This window comes from Maylandia zebra, linkage group LG4 (genome assembly GCF_041146795.1).
Source record: "Maylandia zebra isolate NMK-2024a linkage group LG4, Mzebra_GT3a, whole genome shotgun sequence".
In the NCBI taxonomy this organism is placed as follows: Eukaryota; Metazoa; Chordata; class Actinopteri; order Cichliformes; family Cichlidae; genus Maylandia; species Maylandia zebra.
This window is the reverse complement of record NC_135170.1, coordinates 5,662,436-5,678,765: the sequence shown is the minus strand read 5'-3', so window position 1 is coordinate 5,678,765 and position 16,330 is coordinate 5,662,436. Positions and strand designations below refer to the sequence as shown.

The following is a 16,330-nucleotide window of genomic DNA, read 5'->3' as shown; positions in this document are numbered from 1 at the left end:
GGGACTGAGAACACACCCCTGTGGGATGCCTACGTTCAGAATGAGGGTGCAGGAGGTGTGCTCTCCCATCCTGACGTTCTGAGATCTGTTGCTCAGGAAGTCCAATATCCAGGTGCACAGTGAGCTGCTGAGTCCTAAGTTGAGTCCTAGTTTATTAACCGGTTTTTGGGGTTGAACTGTATTGAAGGCAGAGCTGAAGTCCACAAACAGCATTCTCACATAGGTGTTACTACTGTCCAGGTGTGTGAGGGTTGAGTGAAGAGCTGTTATTATGGCGTCCTCTGTCAACCTGTTTGCCCTGTATGCAAAATGGTATGGATCGAGGTCTGCAGGGATGGCAGCTTTAATGTGCAACATGATGAGTTTCTCAAAGTGTTTGGCAATTATGGATGTTAAAGCAACTGGACAGTAGTCATTCAAGCAACTCACTGTTCTTCTTGGGCACTGGAAGGATGGTGGTTGACTTAAAGCAGGATGGTACTACAGACTGTAGAAGGGAGAGGTTGAAGATGGATGAAAACCTCTGCTAGTTGGTCTTATGCAAGCTTTAACCTTCCTGCCTTCTTGGGACCTTTTTGTGCCACTGCTATGTGTTAAATGGCTGCCATTTCCACTGTGTTCAGTGGAATATAACCAAACTTGCCACAGGATAGTTTTTACCTGTCAATGTTAATATTCCAGTGTGAATTCCTTAAATCAGCCTAAAATGGCTGAGCAGCAGAAATCCCCACACCCATCACCCTGGGGACCATTTTCTGCCCATTGACTTCCATTATAAACGCTATTTTTCAACCCCAAATTATCATCATATGATTTTATTTTTTCTTCTTTTCTTGGATGTCAATGAAGACTCAGGGCCTTGAAGTTTTAATTTTTAAATTGCAAAAAAAATGCAAAAAAAATAATGGCAGGTCAAAATGTATGTTGGTGCCAATCTTTGGTCCATCTAAAGGCCTACTTATAATGACAATCACATATTACTTCAACTGGTTTTTTGTGGAAATATTTAGTTTCGTTTTTTGGTTTTTGGGGCTTATAACACAGGGCGCTCATGTAATAACACTGGGATTTGAAGGGTTAAAACAACGAAAATATAATTAAAACTTTACATGAATATTTCAGGGAGAAGTAGTTTTACAAGGTTGGCTAATTTAAAGTGGAATAAAATATGGATATATGGTCTTTTTATGGCGTGGCTGAGAATGGTCCCTAGGGTGATGGGTGTGAGTTTTTTAAAGGATGGCAGGAGGGTTAAGCACTCTTCCGGCTACTCTGTCAGGACCCGCTGCTTTCCTCAAGTTGACTCTGCACAGGGTATCAGGTGAGGTGATGTCCGGGGAGTGGTTTGTGTGTGATTGTCTTTGTAGCCAGTAAGTGTCTTGATCACCTGCCACATTTCTCGAGTTGTTTGTTTGAAAGTGTTCCTTGATGTGCTGTTTGTATTTTCACTTGGCTTCTTTTATACCTTTAAACAGAGATTTTTATAAAGAAAAAACAATAGCCACTGAAACAACCTGATGAGCCATCTGTAATGTGGGGGGTTTGCACTTTTGATAACTTTCTTATCAGTTCGACTCATCAGATCTATTTGCACAAAGCATATGGCAGGCACTCACACACATCATTCTAACAACTCAGTAACAGTCAGTCTGCCCCAGGGCAGCTGTGGCTACAACTGTAGCTTGCCTTCACCAGTGTATGAATGTGAGAGTGAATGAATAGTGGTATTGTAAAGCGCTTTGATGCAATCCATTATTATTATTATTATTATTAACAGACTGTACCTTCAATTTCTGTAATGCAGCTGATTCTCCTGTCTGAGGACAAGCACAATACAATACAATGCAAAAAGTTTAATACTGCATCATGCAGGCTGTCTTGATGCAAGCTCAATCACTCTGTAGTTATTTTGTTTTACTCCTGCTGGATTATGTGGGCAGGTCTTTCCAGTAACTATAACTGGGGATTTGATTCCGTCAGGAACGGTCCTAGGTCAAAACTTGTCGGGGTGCTCAGCCCCCAATCATAATGTCACTCAAACAATGCCTTGCAATTGCTATTACAACATTAGATTACAAAGTTATCTTTAAAAGCAACTCAATAGGTTGGACAACAGTAGTATATGACTGCCACCTTTGTGGAGGAGGGGTGAGGTGGGGTGGGGGTGAGGTGGGGTTTGGGGTGTGGGGTTTGGGGTGGGTGGGGGGCACCACTTTGGGGTCCTTAGGGACTGAGTAAAGCGCTACACAAATGCAGGCCATTACCATTTACCATTTACTGTGCAGACCCAACACAGGATATCAGTGGTGAATAGATTTGTAGCCTCTGTTTGGAGTAATATGCACCTTTTTAAATGCTACCATTCATGTCATAATCTTATTTTCTGTTTTCCCACCTCACTATCTGCCCATTTGCTTACTTTGTCCTTCCTGCTCTTTTGCAGTCTGCCATCTCTCTGTCCATTCCAGTTGCACACAAATGTATAGTGTTAAACTAGAAAATAACATAAATCTTATATTGTATATAATACAATATGCTATATTGTATTCAGAATGAGGGATCACCTGGATCTGGACCTGCACTGTAAACAAACACTGATGTCTAATTTGACCAAAGGAACATAATTTTTTAACACACTAAAATAATAACGTACATCAGCTCCTCAGCAGCTAACAGAAGGTTAAAATGAGCTACTAATCTCTTTATGTGTCACGCCCCCACATTATCAGAACAGTTTGCACTTTTGCTTGTTAACGTTTCATGTAAAGTGTGTTTCAGTGTGTTAAATTACCTTCTTATTATGACAAGCCACACTGTGCTAAAGCACACAACAGCTCTGTGTGGGCACACTGTAACAGCATGATATCAAAAACACTGGACAGTTAAACTTGTTTTCATTTTACACTGCACTGTCTCCAGTAGACAAGCTGGCAAAACATTAACATTAGAAGACATCAAATAATACTAAAATTATTTATCATTACAAGTTTTGATTTTGGTCTTTACCAAATGTTGAGGAGAATTTCTGATTAAATGCTTTAGTGTGAATATTTCAGAGCAGGGCGCGTTTTTAAAACTGAAGACAGCCTCCTCCTCCCACTGTAGAGACAGTTAATCTGCGGTACCACCAACTGGTTAAAGACGGAACTGCACTCAGAGTTAAAGTGACACTTTGTGTTACCTATTTTTTTCATCACCACGCATAATGTAAATATTCTGGCTTTTATCAAATGAAAAATTGCAAATATCCAAAACACAGCAGCAAATGCAGTGAGACTGACAATTTCAGAACAAAAATAACCCAACTGACAAAAAAATAAATAAAATAAAATAAAAAATCACCCCCTGGATCCAACCAAGCAAATAAGTAAAAGCTTTCCATTAGATAATTACTGCTGTGTACGAGCTTCTCATTAAGCATTAACCTGCCATGCTGGAAAGCATTTATATTAACTACAAGTTCTAACAAGATTACAGACCCTATTTCAGTAAATGCTGCTAAAGGTCTCCTGAGATCTCAGACACTTATTGACTGCTGCTAAAGAAAGACAGGATGTGACACAGAGGTAAATACGTGCTATCTTTTTTAAGTGATTGTTGCCACCAAATCAAAATATTTAACATATGTCCTATCTATTATTGTGAATCTTGTTGACACAGGGCTCGACCTGCTGGTCAAAGACAAAACTGCACAGCTCCCATGAAACTTTGTGTTACATAATTCACTCATCTTTGTGATCAGGGAAAATTTTCTTTTGTGCAAGAAAAAATGCATATATCATAACACATCAATGTGTAATCTTTTTACCACTTGCAGTAAATATAAATGTTGACATTTAACATGTGATCTCTGTCTTTCCATCAAGTATTTTAAGCATCGTGATGGCAGCTTTGTTAATGGTGATGGCCTGACGGACATCAGAGATTCATACGAGCTGGTGGAGTACGCCAAGAGCCTTCCTGATTTGTTCCAGAATCAAGCTGGTGTCAGAGTGTGTAAGAACTGAATACTAAAATATTTTAATGTAATTCTGGCACATCTACTGAAATACATAAACTCCTGAAAGAACCACTAGGAATACTCAGGTTTTAAATTTTATTCACTTTACCACAACAGAGGTTAGAAAAAGAACTTAATCCTCGTAAATCAGCGTACTCAGATTCCTAAAGCTAGCAGCCATAATCTCAGCTACACGGTTGCATCTATTTTTAACCTTTCCTAAAGGTTCCCTTGCACTAATCTGCCATTCTTACTCCTCTATTAAAAGGGGGTGATCATATTATTTTAACTAATTATACACTAATCTAAACTTTCAGTTTTGGTAAACGTACTTCAATCTCGGATCTTTGAACAGATTAAATCTCTATGGTCTCCTTTTCAGTCATATTATATTAAAAGTTGCAGTACAGTTACTGCTGTTATTGTCATATATGATACAGCCTCAGCACACAAAAAATGTGTCCTCTAGTTTTCAGACGTTGTGAGATCAGCAATGTCATATTAAAATTTGATAAAAGTGGTCAACAAACTGAGTTGGTGTCTACTTTTAAATATCTAGGATTTCCAAGTGATTATGGTTTAGTATATTATAAGAAAACTGAAACTTTTTGGGGGGGGGGGGTTATAGAAATAATTCCTGTTTTTCATTTTATGTAAAACAGAAACAGGTGGAGATCATTTTTATTGATAATACAGGGAGTGCAGAATTATTAGGCAAATGAGTATTTTGTCCACATCATCCTCTTCATGCATGTTGTCTTACTCCAAGCTGTATAGGCTCGAAAGCCTACTACCAATTAAGCATATTAGGTGATGTGCATCTCTGTAATGAGAAGGGGTGTGGTCTAATGACATCAACACCCTATATCAGGTGTGCATAATTATTAGGCAACATCCTTTCCTTTGGCAAAATGGGTCAAAAGAAGGACTTGACAGGCTCAGAAAAGTCAAAAATAGTGAGATATCTTGCAGAGGGATGCAGCAGTCTCAAAATTGCAAAGCTTCTGAAGCGTGATCATCGAACAATCAAGCGTTTCATTCAAAATAGTCAACAGGGTCGCAAGAAGCGTGTGGAAAAACCAAGGTGCAAAATAACTGCCCATGAACTGAGAAAAGTCAAGCGTGCAGCTGCCAAGATGCCACTTGCCACCAGTTTGGCCATATTTCAGAGCTGCAACATCACTGGAGTGCCCAAAAGCACAAGGTGTGCAATACTCAGAGACATGGCCAAGGTAAGAAAGGCTGAAAGACGAGCACCACTGAACAAGACACACAAGCTGAAACGTCAAGACTGGGCCAAGAAACATCTCAAGACTGGTTTTTCTAAGGTTTTATGGACTGATGAAATGAGAGTGAGTCTTGATGGGCCAGATGGATGGGCCCGTGGCTGGATTGGTAAAGGGCAGAGAGCTCCAGTCCGACTCAGACGCCAGCAAGGTGGAGGTGGAGTACTGGTCTGGGCTGGTATCATCAAAGATGAGCTTGTGGGGCCTTTTCGGGTTGAGGATGGAGTCAAGCTCAACTCCCAGTCCTACTGCCAGTTTCTGGAAGACACCTTCTTCAAGCAGTGGTACAGGAAGAAGTCTGCATCCTTCAAGAAAAACATGATTTTCATGCAGGACAATGCTCCATCACACGCGTCCAAGTACTCCACAGCGTGGCTGCAAGAAAGGGTATAAAAGAAGAAAAACTAATGACATGGTCTCCTTGTTCACCTGATCTGAACCCCATTGAGAACCTGTGGTCCATCATCAAATGTGAGATTTACAAGGAGGGAAAACAGTACACCTCTCTGAACAGTGTCTGGGAGGCTGTGGTTGCTGCTGCATGCAATGTTGATGGTGAACAGATCAAAACACTGACAGAATCCATGGATGGCAGGCTTTTGAGTGTCCTTGCAAAGAAAGGTGGCTATATTGGTCGCTGATTTGTTTTTGTTTTGTTTTTGAATGTCAGAAATGTATATTTGTGAATGTGGAGATGTTATATTGGTTTCACTGGTAAAAATAAATAATTGAAATGGGTATATATTTGTTTTTTGTTAAGTTGCCTAATAATTATGCACAGTAATAGTCACCTGCACACACAGATATCCCCCTAAAATAGCTAAAACTAAAAACAAACTAAAAACTACTTCCACAAACATTCAGCTTTGATATTAATGAGTTTTTTGGGTTCATTGAGAACATGGTTGTTGTTCAATAATAAAATTATTCCTCAAAAATACAACTTGCCTAATAATTCTGCACTCCCTGTAGATGTGCTTCTGTTCATTAACTGGATAGTGTTTTTCATGGGGCACTAAGATTCATCACCAACTGTGGTCCCCATACATATGACTGTGTACTCTAAAGTCATTTGGACATCTTTATGTATTTGATGACTCGATCACAGGAATGTGTTTATTAATAAAATCATGTTGGTCCCCAGAAATTACATTTGGCATGAGCCAAATGGTCTGAACTTCAACACCGCCTTTATTACTGTGCTGTCAGATATATCAGCAGTTTTTAAAAGTGCTGAACTTGTTAGCTACACAGCACTGGCAGTGTTTCAGAGTCCACTCTGGACATCAGGGGTTGGTTTCAAGTAAAGTAGCCCCCTGTGTGTAGATGTCCGTATGCCTTAGCAAAGTGGAAAACCTGAGCTTCATGTCTCTAGAATGATTTAGATTGTGGCCATATTTCTTTTTAAAAAGAGGATTCTTTATATTTTGTTAAAACACTGTGGTGTTTTCCACACAGTTTAGTTGAGCAGGCTACCATGCTATGTTAACTGATGCCCGAGTGTATTTGGTGACTCACTTCACATTTTAATTAATTAATTTATGTGTCCAAGAAAAATGATTATTTTACTAGTGGATAATTCTCTCACTCGTCTTTGGAAGAGCTGCAGCTGTTCCTGTCTCACATTTCCCATATCAGCAGGCCAGTTTGCTGCCTCTTCAGGTCATCTTGCAGTGCAGCTGGTGTGAACTGGAAAGCAACTCTAATCAGAACTTACAGCAGATGATAACCTGATTCATTCAGTTCATCATCACGTGGTCAAGCTGACAGTGACTGCAGAACTGGGTGGGGACTACAATGAGCAGCACAAAATGAGAAAGCGAAACAATGAGCTGCTCCATGTGTGGTGTGGACCCAGCTTTGAATGGATACACATACATACACATTTCCCTGTAAGTGAGAAAAGCTGCACTAATAAAGTCTTCACATAACTTTAGGTTCTGGTTTCAAGGTGTAGAAAAACTGAGAACACCGTGTTTGATGGTGCAGAGTTGAACAAAATGAAATTCCAGGCCCTTAGACCTAAAAGTTTTAATGTTCACAATTTTTCAAGGTTGAAGAGCTACATAGTGAACTGCTGGGAAGCAGGTGAGTCAGGATCCTGCAGCAGGTGGAGGAGGCTGCTGGGAGGAGGTGGGAGCACTGTGGAATGAATCAGGAAGGCTCTTGGCGTACTCCACCAGCTCGTATGAATCTCTGATGTCCGTCAGGCCAAACCAGAACACAGTCCACATACCATTAACAAAGCTGCCATCACAATGCTTAAAATACCTGATGGAAAGAGAGAGAACACATGTCAAACAAACAAAATATTCTCTTGAAATGGTCAACGAAAAGACTGGACTAAAAATGAGTGAAAAAGCAGCCAATAAGGAGCAAGACTTTAGCACATTGCATCATCATCACATTGTCATCTTTTTTTTCTGCAGTCTTTAACATATATTTAGATGTTTGTTCATAGTGTGGTTCATGTAATGTAAATGCCAGTGTGAAAGTCTAAAAAGCTCACGTCTTACCAGGGGTTGATTTTGTTGGTGGCTCTAGACCTCCAGAAGAGTTTACCCAGGTCCTGTCTGATACACTCCCACAGGATGTGGCTGGTGCCCTGGCCCTGCTTACTGCTGCTCACCACAAACTTGTCGAGGTAGGGAGTGCCGCTGTTCACCGGCTCCATGGTGATGATAGCTGCTGCGCTGTACCTGGAAGGACACAGATGTCCAACAGCTGACATTCTCACAGTCGGTGATGCTGATAACTATTTCAAACCATATTTGGACATATATAAACTGACTGACTAATTTTCTGCTTTACCTTGAACATGTAAATATAACTAAAACAACAAAATTCATTGTAAATTGAAAAAAATAAAGTAAAAGATAACAAGTTGCCATGGAAATCTCTATTCACTATATACATATATACACACAATAACACATAAAGAAATATAGCTTTACAAAACCAAACAAAACCAAACATTTATACATTGCATTTTCCACACTGTGATTAATACCTCTACAAGATTGAAAAAATATTTCAATTTTAACTGTAACTAAAGTACATCCTAAGTACAAGAACTGTAAAGTGACTTTTGAATGAATTTTCTCATTTTCAGAATGAGCAATTACTTATATCAAACCATTTTCTAAATTTTGCTCATTTCAGAAGTCACACCCAAGATATTTGTGTCATCAGCAAATAAAACAAATATTAAACAATCTGACATTTTGCATAAATCATTGATAAACATAATAAATAATTGTGGCCCCAAGACGAATCCCTGTGGTACACCACACACAATGTCCAAACGTTCCGATTTATACTCTCCCATTTTCACAAGGTCTGGTTCCCACTCCCCGTCATCCTAATAATATTTCATGGTTAATCGTATCAAATGTGTTGTTAAGATTAAGAAATACCCCAGCCATGAATTTCTTATTGTATTTTGTCATTGTCTCGTCAATTTGTCATTTCTTCTATGAGACCTGTTAACACTCATGTTGTAGACTGGCTTGTTCTAAATCCGTACTGATTGTAAAGAGTAGTTTGCGCTTGTCAGTGATTTTTTTTCCTGTCTGACAGTGAAAATCATTTTTGAGAATTGTAGTAGAAGGGAAAAAGACCTGGAATTAATGAAGTGGTGTTTTTTACCTTCGGTCTGGGTATTCTTTCATTTGAATAGTTGCACTCACCCTTCAGAAAGGTAGATGGAGTGGAGTCGGCCTTTCAGAGAGTCAATGTAGCATTTCTTCAGAGTTTTCTCAAACGACTTGTTGATGAGCGCCAGCAAACAATCCACATCAATTCCATCTAGAGAGTTATACCTACACACACACACACACACACACACACACACACACACACACACACACACACACACACACACACACACACACACACACACATATATATATACACACACACATACATATACAGGGAGTGCAGAATTATTAGGCAAATGAGTATTTTGTCCACATCATCCTCTTCGTGCATGTTGTCTTACTCCAAGCTGTATAGGCTCGAAAGCCTACTACCAATTAAGCATATTAGGTGATGTGCATCTCTGTAATGAGAAGGGGTGTGGTCTAATGACATCAACACCCTATATCAGGTGTGCATAATTATTAGGCAACGTCCTTTCCTTTGGCAAAATGGGTCAAAAGAAGGACTTGACAGGCTCAGAAAAGTCAAAAATAGTGAGATATCTTGCAGAGGGATGCAGCAGTCTCAAAATTGCAAAGCTTCTGAAGCGTGATCATCGAACAATCAAGCGTTTCATTCAAAATAGTCAACAGGGTCGCAAGAAGCGTGTGGAAAAACCAAGGCGCAAAATAACTGCCCATGAACTGAGAAAAGTCAAGCGTGCAGCTGCCAAGATGCCACTTGCCACCAGTTTGGCCATATTTCAGAGCTGCAACATCACTGGAGTGCCCAAAAGCACAAGGTGTGCAATACTCAGAGACATGGCCAAGGTAAGAAAGGCTGAAAGACGACCACCACTGAACAAGACACACAAGCTGAAACGTCAAGACTGGGCCAAGAAATATCTCAAGACTGGTTTTTCTAAGGTTTTATGGACTGATGAAATGAGAGTGAGTCTTGATGGGCCAGATGGATGGGCCCGTGGCTGGATTGGTAAAGGGCAGAGAGCTCCAGTCCCACTCAGACGCCAGCAAGGTGGAGGTGGAGTACTGGTTTGGGCTGGTATCATCAAAGATGAGCTTGTGGGGCCTTTTCGGGTTGAGGATGGAGTCAAGCTCAACTCCCAGTCCTACTGCCAGTTTCTGGAAGACACCTTCTTCAAGCAGTGGTACAGGAAGAAGTCTGCATCCTTCAAGAAAAACATGATTTTCATGCAGGACAATGCTCCATCACACGCGTCCAAGTACTCCACAGCGTGGCTGGCAAGAAAGGGTATAAAAGAAGAAAAACTAATGACATGGCCTCCATGTTCACCTGATCTGAACCCCATTGAGAACCTGTGGTCCATCATCAAATGTGAGATTTACAAGGAGGGAAAACAGTACACCTCTCTGAACAGTGTCTGGGAGGCTGTGGTTGCTGCTGCACGCAATGTTGATGGTGAACAGATCAAAACACTGACAGAATCCATGGATGGCAGGCTTTTGAGTGTCCTTGCAAAGAAAGGTGGCTATATTGGTGGCTGATTTGTTTTTGTTTTGGAATGTCAGAAATGTATATTTGTGAATGTGGAGATGTTATATTGGTGTCACTGGTAAAAATAAATAATTGAAATGGGTATATATTTGTTTTTTGTTAAGTTGCCTAATAATTATGCACAGTAATAGTCACCTGCACACACAGATATCCCCCTAAAATAGCTGAAACTAAAAACAAACTAAAAACTACTTCCAAAAACATTCAGCTTTGATATTAATGAGTTTTTTGGGTTCATTGAGAACATGGTTGTTGTTCAATAATAACATTATTCCTCAAAAATACAACTTGCCTAATAATTCTGCACTCCCTGTATAGCAGTGTATTCTTTTTTATGCTGGTACATGTGTGGAGGTAAAAGTAATGTCTTGTTTGGGGTTAATGTTGGATTATGACCTGGTTTGAATTCATACTGGCGGAGTTTGTGTAATATCTACTGACCGGTGTATGGGGTCTCCATTTTTAAAAAGCGTTCCAGACCCTGAGAAACAGAACAGACAAAAAAACTTATGTTAAAATCTTTTGAGGTGGTCGCCAAAACAACCTTCACACACATACAAATATGGTGCCTCTCAAAACAGGTGTGTCTCCATACATGGCTGCATGTGTACATGTGGCACCCACAGAAGTCAGTCGGTTGTCTCACCTCTGTGGCTGAACAGTTCGGTCAGCAACGTGTCTGCCGATGTGATCACAGCAGAGGACTCAGCTGGCAACTGATTGAGAAGTCTGGCTATGGCGGTCGCTCTTTGGCGTTCTGGTGCGCTTAACCAAGTCGCAGTGGACAGGCGAGGTAAGTCAGCAGGCAGCGACACTGTACCTAGCACCTGCACCAAGATAGAAAGCATATAAATGATTTATATAAATATAAATGATTAAAAAATTAAGACAATAATAGCAGAGTCAGCGTGGGAGCCAGATGTTGTGCCTTTTGTTCTTGGCTTCGCAGGCCCCCGAAGTTGTTCAGGAACATGACTTTGTGTGGATGCAGGGTTCGGGATATTGCCGCCGTCACCTCTGTCGGGTCCAACATTACCGAGCAACCTTGCGCGTCCCTGCCTACCGGACAAACCAGTGGGATCGCCCCACAGTTCAGACTCCACTGGAGAAGGTTGGTATCCATAGCAATGGATGGAGGCGCACTGCAAGGAGAGGGAAAGAAGAAGAGTAAGGGCCTAACCTCATGAGCACCTAGAACTAGGGCAGGGCATATGGCCAAAAATATTTATCACGATATACATTTGAAAATTTGCGATAGCGATATAACTAACGATATAATTGACGCGAGACATAATACTGTAATACTCCACAACTTTATTAATGCAAAAAAAACCCCCACACACATCAATGTATTTTAATTTAAACAAGCCACACAAAATTTAAAAAGTGGTTATACACACACATTAATGAAATATTATGTTGAAGCACAGTATTCCACGAGGCTCCTGCCTACAGTAGCCGTATGCTCTGACAATCCATTAAGCGGTGCGGGGTCGTAGGTTAGCAAAGTCGTGCTAAAAGATTTTTGTACAGATTGCTGATGTCAATGTCGATTTTTCAGAAAATCAAAGGATTTTAAGAGTGCCTCATTTTCCAAAAAACACGGAATTAACGACGGCCCGCTAGCATGCTCTACCAAAAATTGTGCTTTGTTGTGTATCTGATGAACGAAAGCCAAACCAGTTCCACACCAGTGAAGTTGCAGCATTTTTACAAACCAATTCTGGTTCATCCGTTTCACTCAACGATCCGCTTTCACCCGTCTCATTCTCCGTCGCCGCCGTGCTTTTCCGCCATGTGCGTACGAAAACAAAGGCACTGGGCATGCGCGTTTTACCCATATTCTATCGTGATATTTCATTTTCTTATCATTGCCCATCATTATACTGGTATTACCGTGAACGGTATGATATGGCCCAGCCTTACTAAGAACTGTCTAAACCAGGGTGTGAAACATAAGGCCCAAAGGGAAAATGTGAAAGAGGACATTGCCTTATGACTTTATACTGTGTTCTCACCGCTTTTACAGTTTTTCTCTATTGATGAAGACCTCCCCCACTGCCATTCACTCACCCACACTAATCATTAAAAGCATACTTGTATTTAAAATATATTTATAATGAGAACCTTTAAAAATCACATTTTAAAATAACCGTTAGCCAAATGGCTGGTCTCTGGGAGTTTAAGTGATTAATCATTAGGAAACTGATGGTTAAATAACAAGGTAAAAGTGCAACTGGTTGTAGAGTACAGTTGCACGATGGCTCGATCGTGGCTCAAGAGTTGGGAGTTCGCCTTGTAATCGGAAGGTTGCCGGTTTGAGCCCTGGCTTGGACAGTCTCGGTCGTTGTGTCCTTGGGCAAGACACTTCACCCGTTGCCTACTGGTGGTGGTCAGAGGGCCCGGTGGCGCCAGTGTCCGGCAGCCTCGCCTCTGTCAGTGCGCCCCAGGGTGGCTGTGGCTACAATGTAGCTTGCCATCACCAGTGTGTGAATGTGTGTGTGAATGGGTGGATGACTGGATATGTAAAGCGCTTTGGGGTCCTTAGGGACTAGTAAAGCGCTATATAAATACAGGCCATTTACCATTTACAGGCACCCTGTACATAGTGTTGCAGGTACAAAAACCGTAGCCTGGACTAAATCACAGTATTTGACACCTTAAGAATAAGAGCTGGCTAATTAATAACTATAGCAGATATAATGATTTATTATTTCCATTAAATAATTGATAAAACAGGTGCATAGATTAACTGCATAAACAGTAATTATAGCCAATGACTTACAGATAATTTACCTACTTCATTGATATCTGAACAGTAAAATAAATACTGAAGTTAAATTCACAATTTATAAGCAAGAGTTCCCTTAGATTGAACTGGTATCTCTCAGTTCTCACCTGCTTCCCTGCGGTGCTTCATGCAGAAGTAGGAGTGACTCTGCAGAGAAGAATGGCAGGACGCTGGCAGTGTGCTGCTGCAGCGCCTCAGTCAGCTGCTGGCACCGATTCACTAGTCCTTTCATGCACTCAGACCCAAACATTGCTTTGGCAAGCCCTGTCTCCAGGTGATCTGACCAGCCCATAACCACCACAGGCTTCATATCCATCCGCTGCAGGAAGGACAGGCCAAAAGCCAGGCTCTGAACCATCTCCCTGCTGTCAAACACTGATCTGTCCACCTGGTGCAAAATGAAAAACACGGTGTTTGAGTATTAGAGTCTAGAATTTAATCCAGTTGGCTGACACGGGATCTGCTTCAGTCTAATAAGAATAGGTTTTTTACAGAGCTATCAGTTTTTTGTTGATTATTTAAGTACATGCTTATATTTTTGGCTGTATTTATTCATTTTTTGTTTAGGTAGTGTACTAGAATTTTTTTTTTTTTTTTAAACCACCTGATTTCTGTTTTTTCTTTGAGAAAGAGAGAAAGTTCATGAAACTGTGTATACTGTAGTGTATACTGAGTATGGACTAACTGCCAGGTAAGAACTATGCAGGTACAAACTCTATGTATTTGTCTTCAGTTTATTTAATTTGATAATTATCTTTAATTTAATCACGTATCATTGGTGATTTCTTTCCTCGTTATGGAGTTCAAATCAAATCAAATCAAATCACTTTTTATTGTCACATCACATGTGCAGGCACACTGGCACAGCACATGCGAGTGAAATTCTTGTGTGCGAGCCCCACAAGCAACAGAGATGTGCAAACACAACAACACAAACGAGCAAAATACAAGAATGTCCACAAACATGAAACCTATTCTAATATCTTTGTTTGTTTTTGTCTTTTGGTGAGTAAAACTTTACCTCCAGAACAGCAAAGGCGGGAGAATGAGCCGAAGTCGCTTTCTGGAACTGGGTCAACCAGTACCGAGCCTCCCGGGGATCTCCACCAACTTCACTGAGGAAAGCTTTCACGTCCCGGTAAATCAGATTCAGGTTGGTCTTCGCGTGTCGTCCACCGGTGGAGAAATACCCCAGGTGCTCCTGCTGGGCCAGCGCCGCGGGGTTTCCTTCGGTACCGGCCGCGTTGCAGCTCGCCATGCGGTGCTGCCGGCTCAGCATTTTCCGCTGACGCTGGCTGGAGCTCCGCGTCAGGACCGGGGAGGACGGACCCGATAGGTACTTTCTTGCTATTACCATGGCCCGGCATCCATGAGAACCCCTGTTCACTTTCGACATGTTGACAGTCGTAATTTGACGGTGGCGGTAACGGCTGGAGCTGAGCGGCACCGGAAGCTCAGCCAAATTTCACTCACCGCGCTGTGGTTGCTGAGTCGACACTTCTCAGATTGCATCAGACCCCAACACGCGGTGGAGTTGCTGGGATGTTTTCCACTGACATTTATCCGCTGTGGGTCATGAAAGGCTCACTGTCACAGAGTTAAGCTGGTCCGCTGGCTATTCCATACAGCCAGAAATCGGTGTAATTGTGTGAGATTAAAGGTACAGTAATCCTCGTTATGTCCTCCCACCGTCATACTCCTTTCCTCCTCTGGGGTCAAAAATGATTTCAGGACAAGTACAGACATTCTTTCCTTAGTAGAAGTACAGATTCCTGACTTTTAAAAAAATACTTAAGTTAAAGTTCAAGCACTGAAATGCACTTAGAGTGAGAAAGTAAAATTTGCTCTTTAACCCTTGTATGGTGTTCGGGTCTGTGAGACCCGTTTTCAGTTTTTCTCAAAAGAAAAATTAAACAATGAATTATTTTTTCAATCTGAAATTCATTGGCTTTGGCTTATTTTCTGTGAAGAACATAAATCCGAACTAATTTTCAATGACCTCATACTGTACCTCCCCCCACACATTTACATTACATACAAGGTGTTCGGGTCCACTGGACCCAGGTCTAATAAAAGTGTTGAAAGTGTAGGTCCTGTGTTCCCACACTCTGTCTTCCTCCTTTCTGGTGCTGCTGATAGTGTTTTCTTCCCCTCCTGCTCGCGCACAAAGTTGCAACATTGTTGAAAATTCAACTATCAACACCGTCCGCTCTTACATTCCCACACATTTTACCCTCTTTCTTGAGGGATCCAAATTTTATTTTCTCATACCCTGTCCCACCTGCAAATTAGGGGCATAATACTATAAATAAGACTTTGCCAGTGTGGTTCTTTATCACAACTGATCAAGATGGCAAAAGATTATCTGCTGCGAGGGCCGTCCAATTGATTTTGGAAGAGAGAGAGGCTTCGGATGATGATGTTGACAAAGAGGTTTCAGAATATTTCCCATTTCTGAAAATTCTGAGTCTGACAGTGACTTTGAAGAAGAGGAGGTTGAGCATCATTTAGTAACAAAACGAAGACGAGCACCCCATCTGCTGCCAGCTCCAGGACCAGAACAAGCCCACCAGACAGCAAGTGAAGAAATATGGATGTCAATAACTGGTGAAATTGAATGGTCTTCTTGCCAAGAAATGAGCCACCCTGCAGAGCTGTTACTGTGATAAGCCAGGGCCAACACGGCTGACAGTTACTCATGTGCAGGACATCAAGTCTTCATTTTAGCTTTTCATCCCAGATTCCATCCAGAAAATTATTCTGGATTGCAGTAATCTAGAAGGACAGTGTGTTTTTGGAGAGAGGTGGAAGGAGATGGACCAAATTCATCTAAGAACCCCAAAGGCCTACTTTGGGGTTCTTATCCTTGCAGGAGTTTTGAGGTCCAAAGGGGAATCCACAGAATCCCTGTGGGATGCAGAAACCGGCACGAACCTTTCCGTGCATCAGTGTCTCTGGAAAACTTCCACAAAATTTCCAGGATTATCCGTTTTGATAACCGAGACGACAGACCAGCTCGACGGCAGAGAGACAAGCTAGCTGCCATCAGGACAGTGTGGGATTTAAGTGTGTACACCA

The 16,330-nt window shown here is 41.4% G+C and overlaps 1 protein-coding gene across 1 annotated transcript; it reads right to left on the bottom strand.

Annotated features, from left to right (window-relative positions):
* Nucleotides 1–7,302: 7,302 nt before the first annotated feature.
* On the bottom strand, nucleotides 7,303–14,970 carry nags (N-acetylglutamate synthase). Its single transcript, XM_004570298.4, has 8 exons — nucleotides 14,274–14,970; nucleotides 13,360–13,640; nucleotides 11,390–11,603; nucleotides 11,108–11,288; nucleotides 10,903–10,942; nucleotides 8,976–9,107; nucleotides 7,803–7,985; nucleotides 7,303–7,557 (listed from the first exon to the last, which is right to left on the bottom strand). The coding sequence occupies exons 1-8, from the start codon at nucleotides 14,646–14,648 to the stop codon at nucleotides 7,380–7,382; spliced, it is 1,584 nt and encodes a 527-aa protein (XP_004570355.1). The 5' UTR covers nucleotides 14,649–14,970; the 3' UTR covers nucleotides 7,303–7,379.
* Nucleotides 14,971–16,330: the final 1,360 nt, after the last annotated feature.

Excerpts from the sequence above, each read along its gene's own strand:
- nags (XM_004570298.4), bottom strand. The coding sequence starts at position 14,648 with ATGTCGAAAGTGAACAGGGGTTCTCATGGATGCCGGGCCATGGTAATA. Across the intron at positions 9,108-10,902 it reads AATGGAGACCCCATACACCG|GTATAACTCTCTAGATGGAA; the intron begins GTCAGTAGATAT and ends GTGTGTGTGTAG. Across the intron at positions 7,558-7,802 it reads ACCAACAAAATCAACCCCTG|GTATTTTAAGCATTGTGATG; the intron begins GTAAGACGTGAG and ends TCTTTCCATCAG.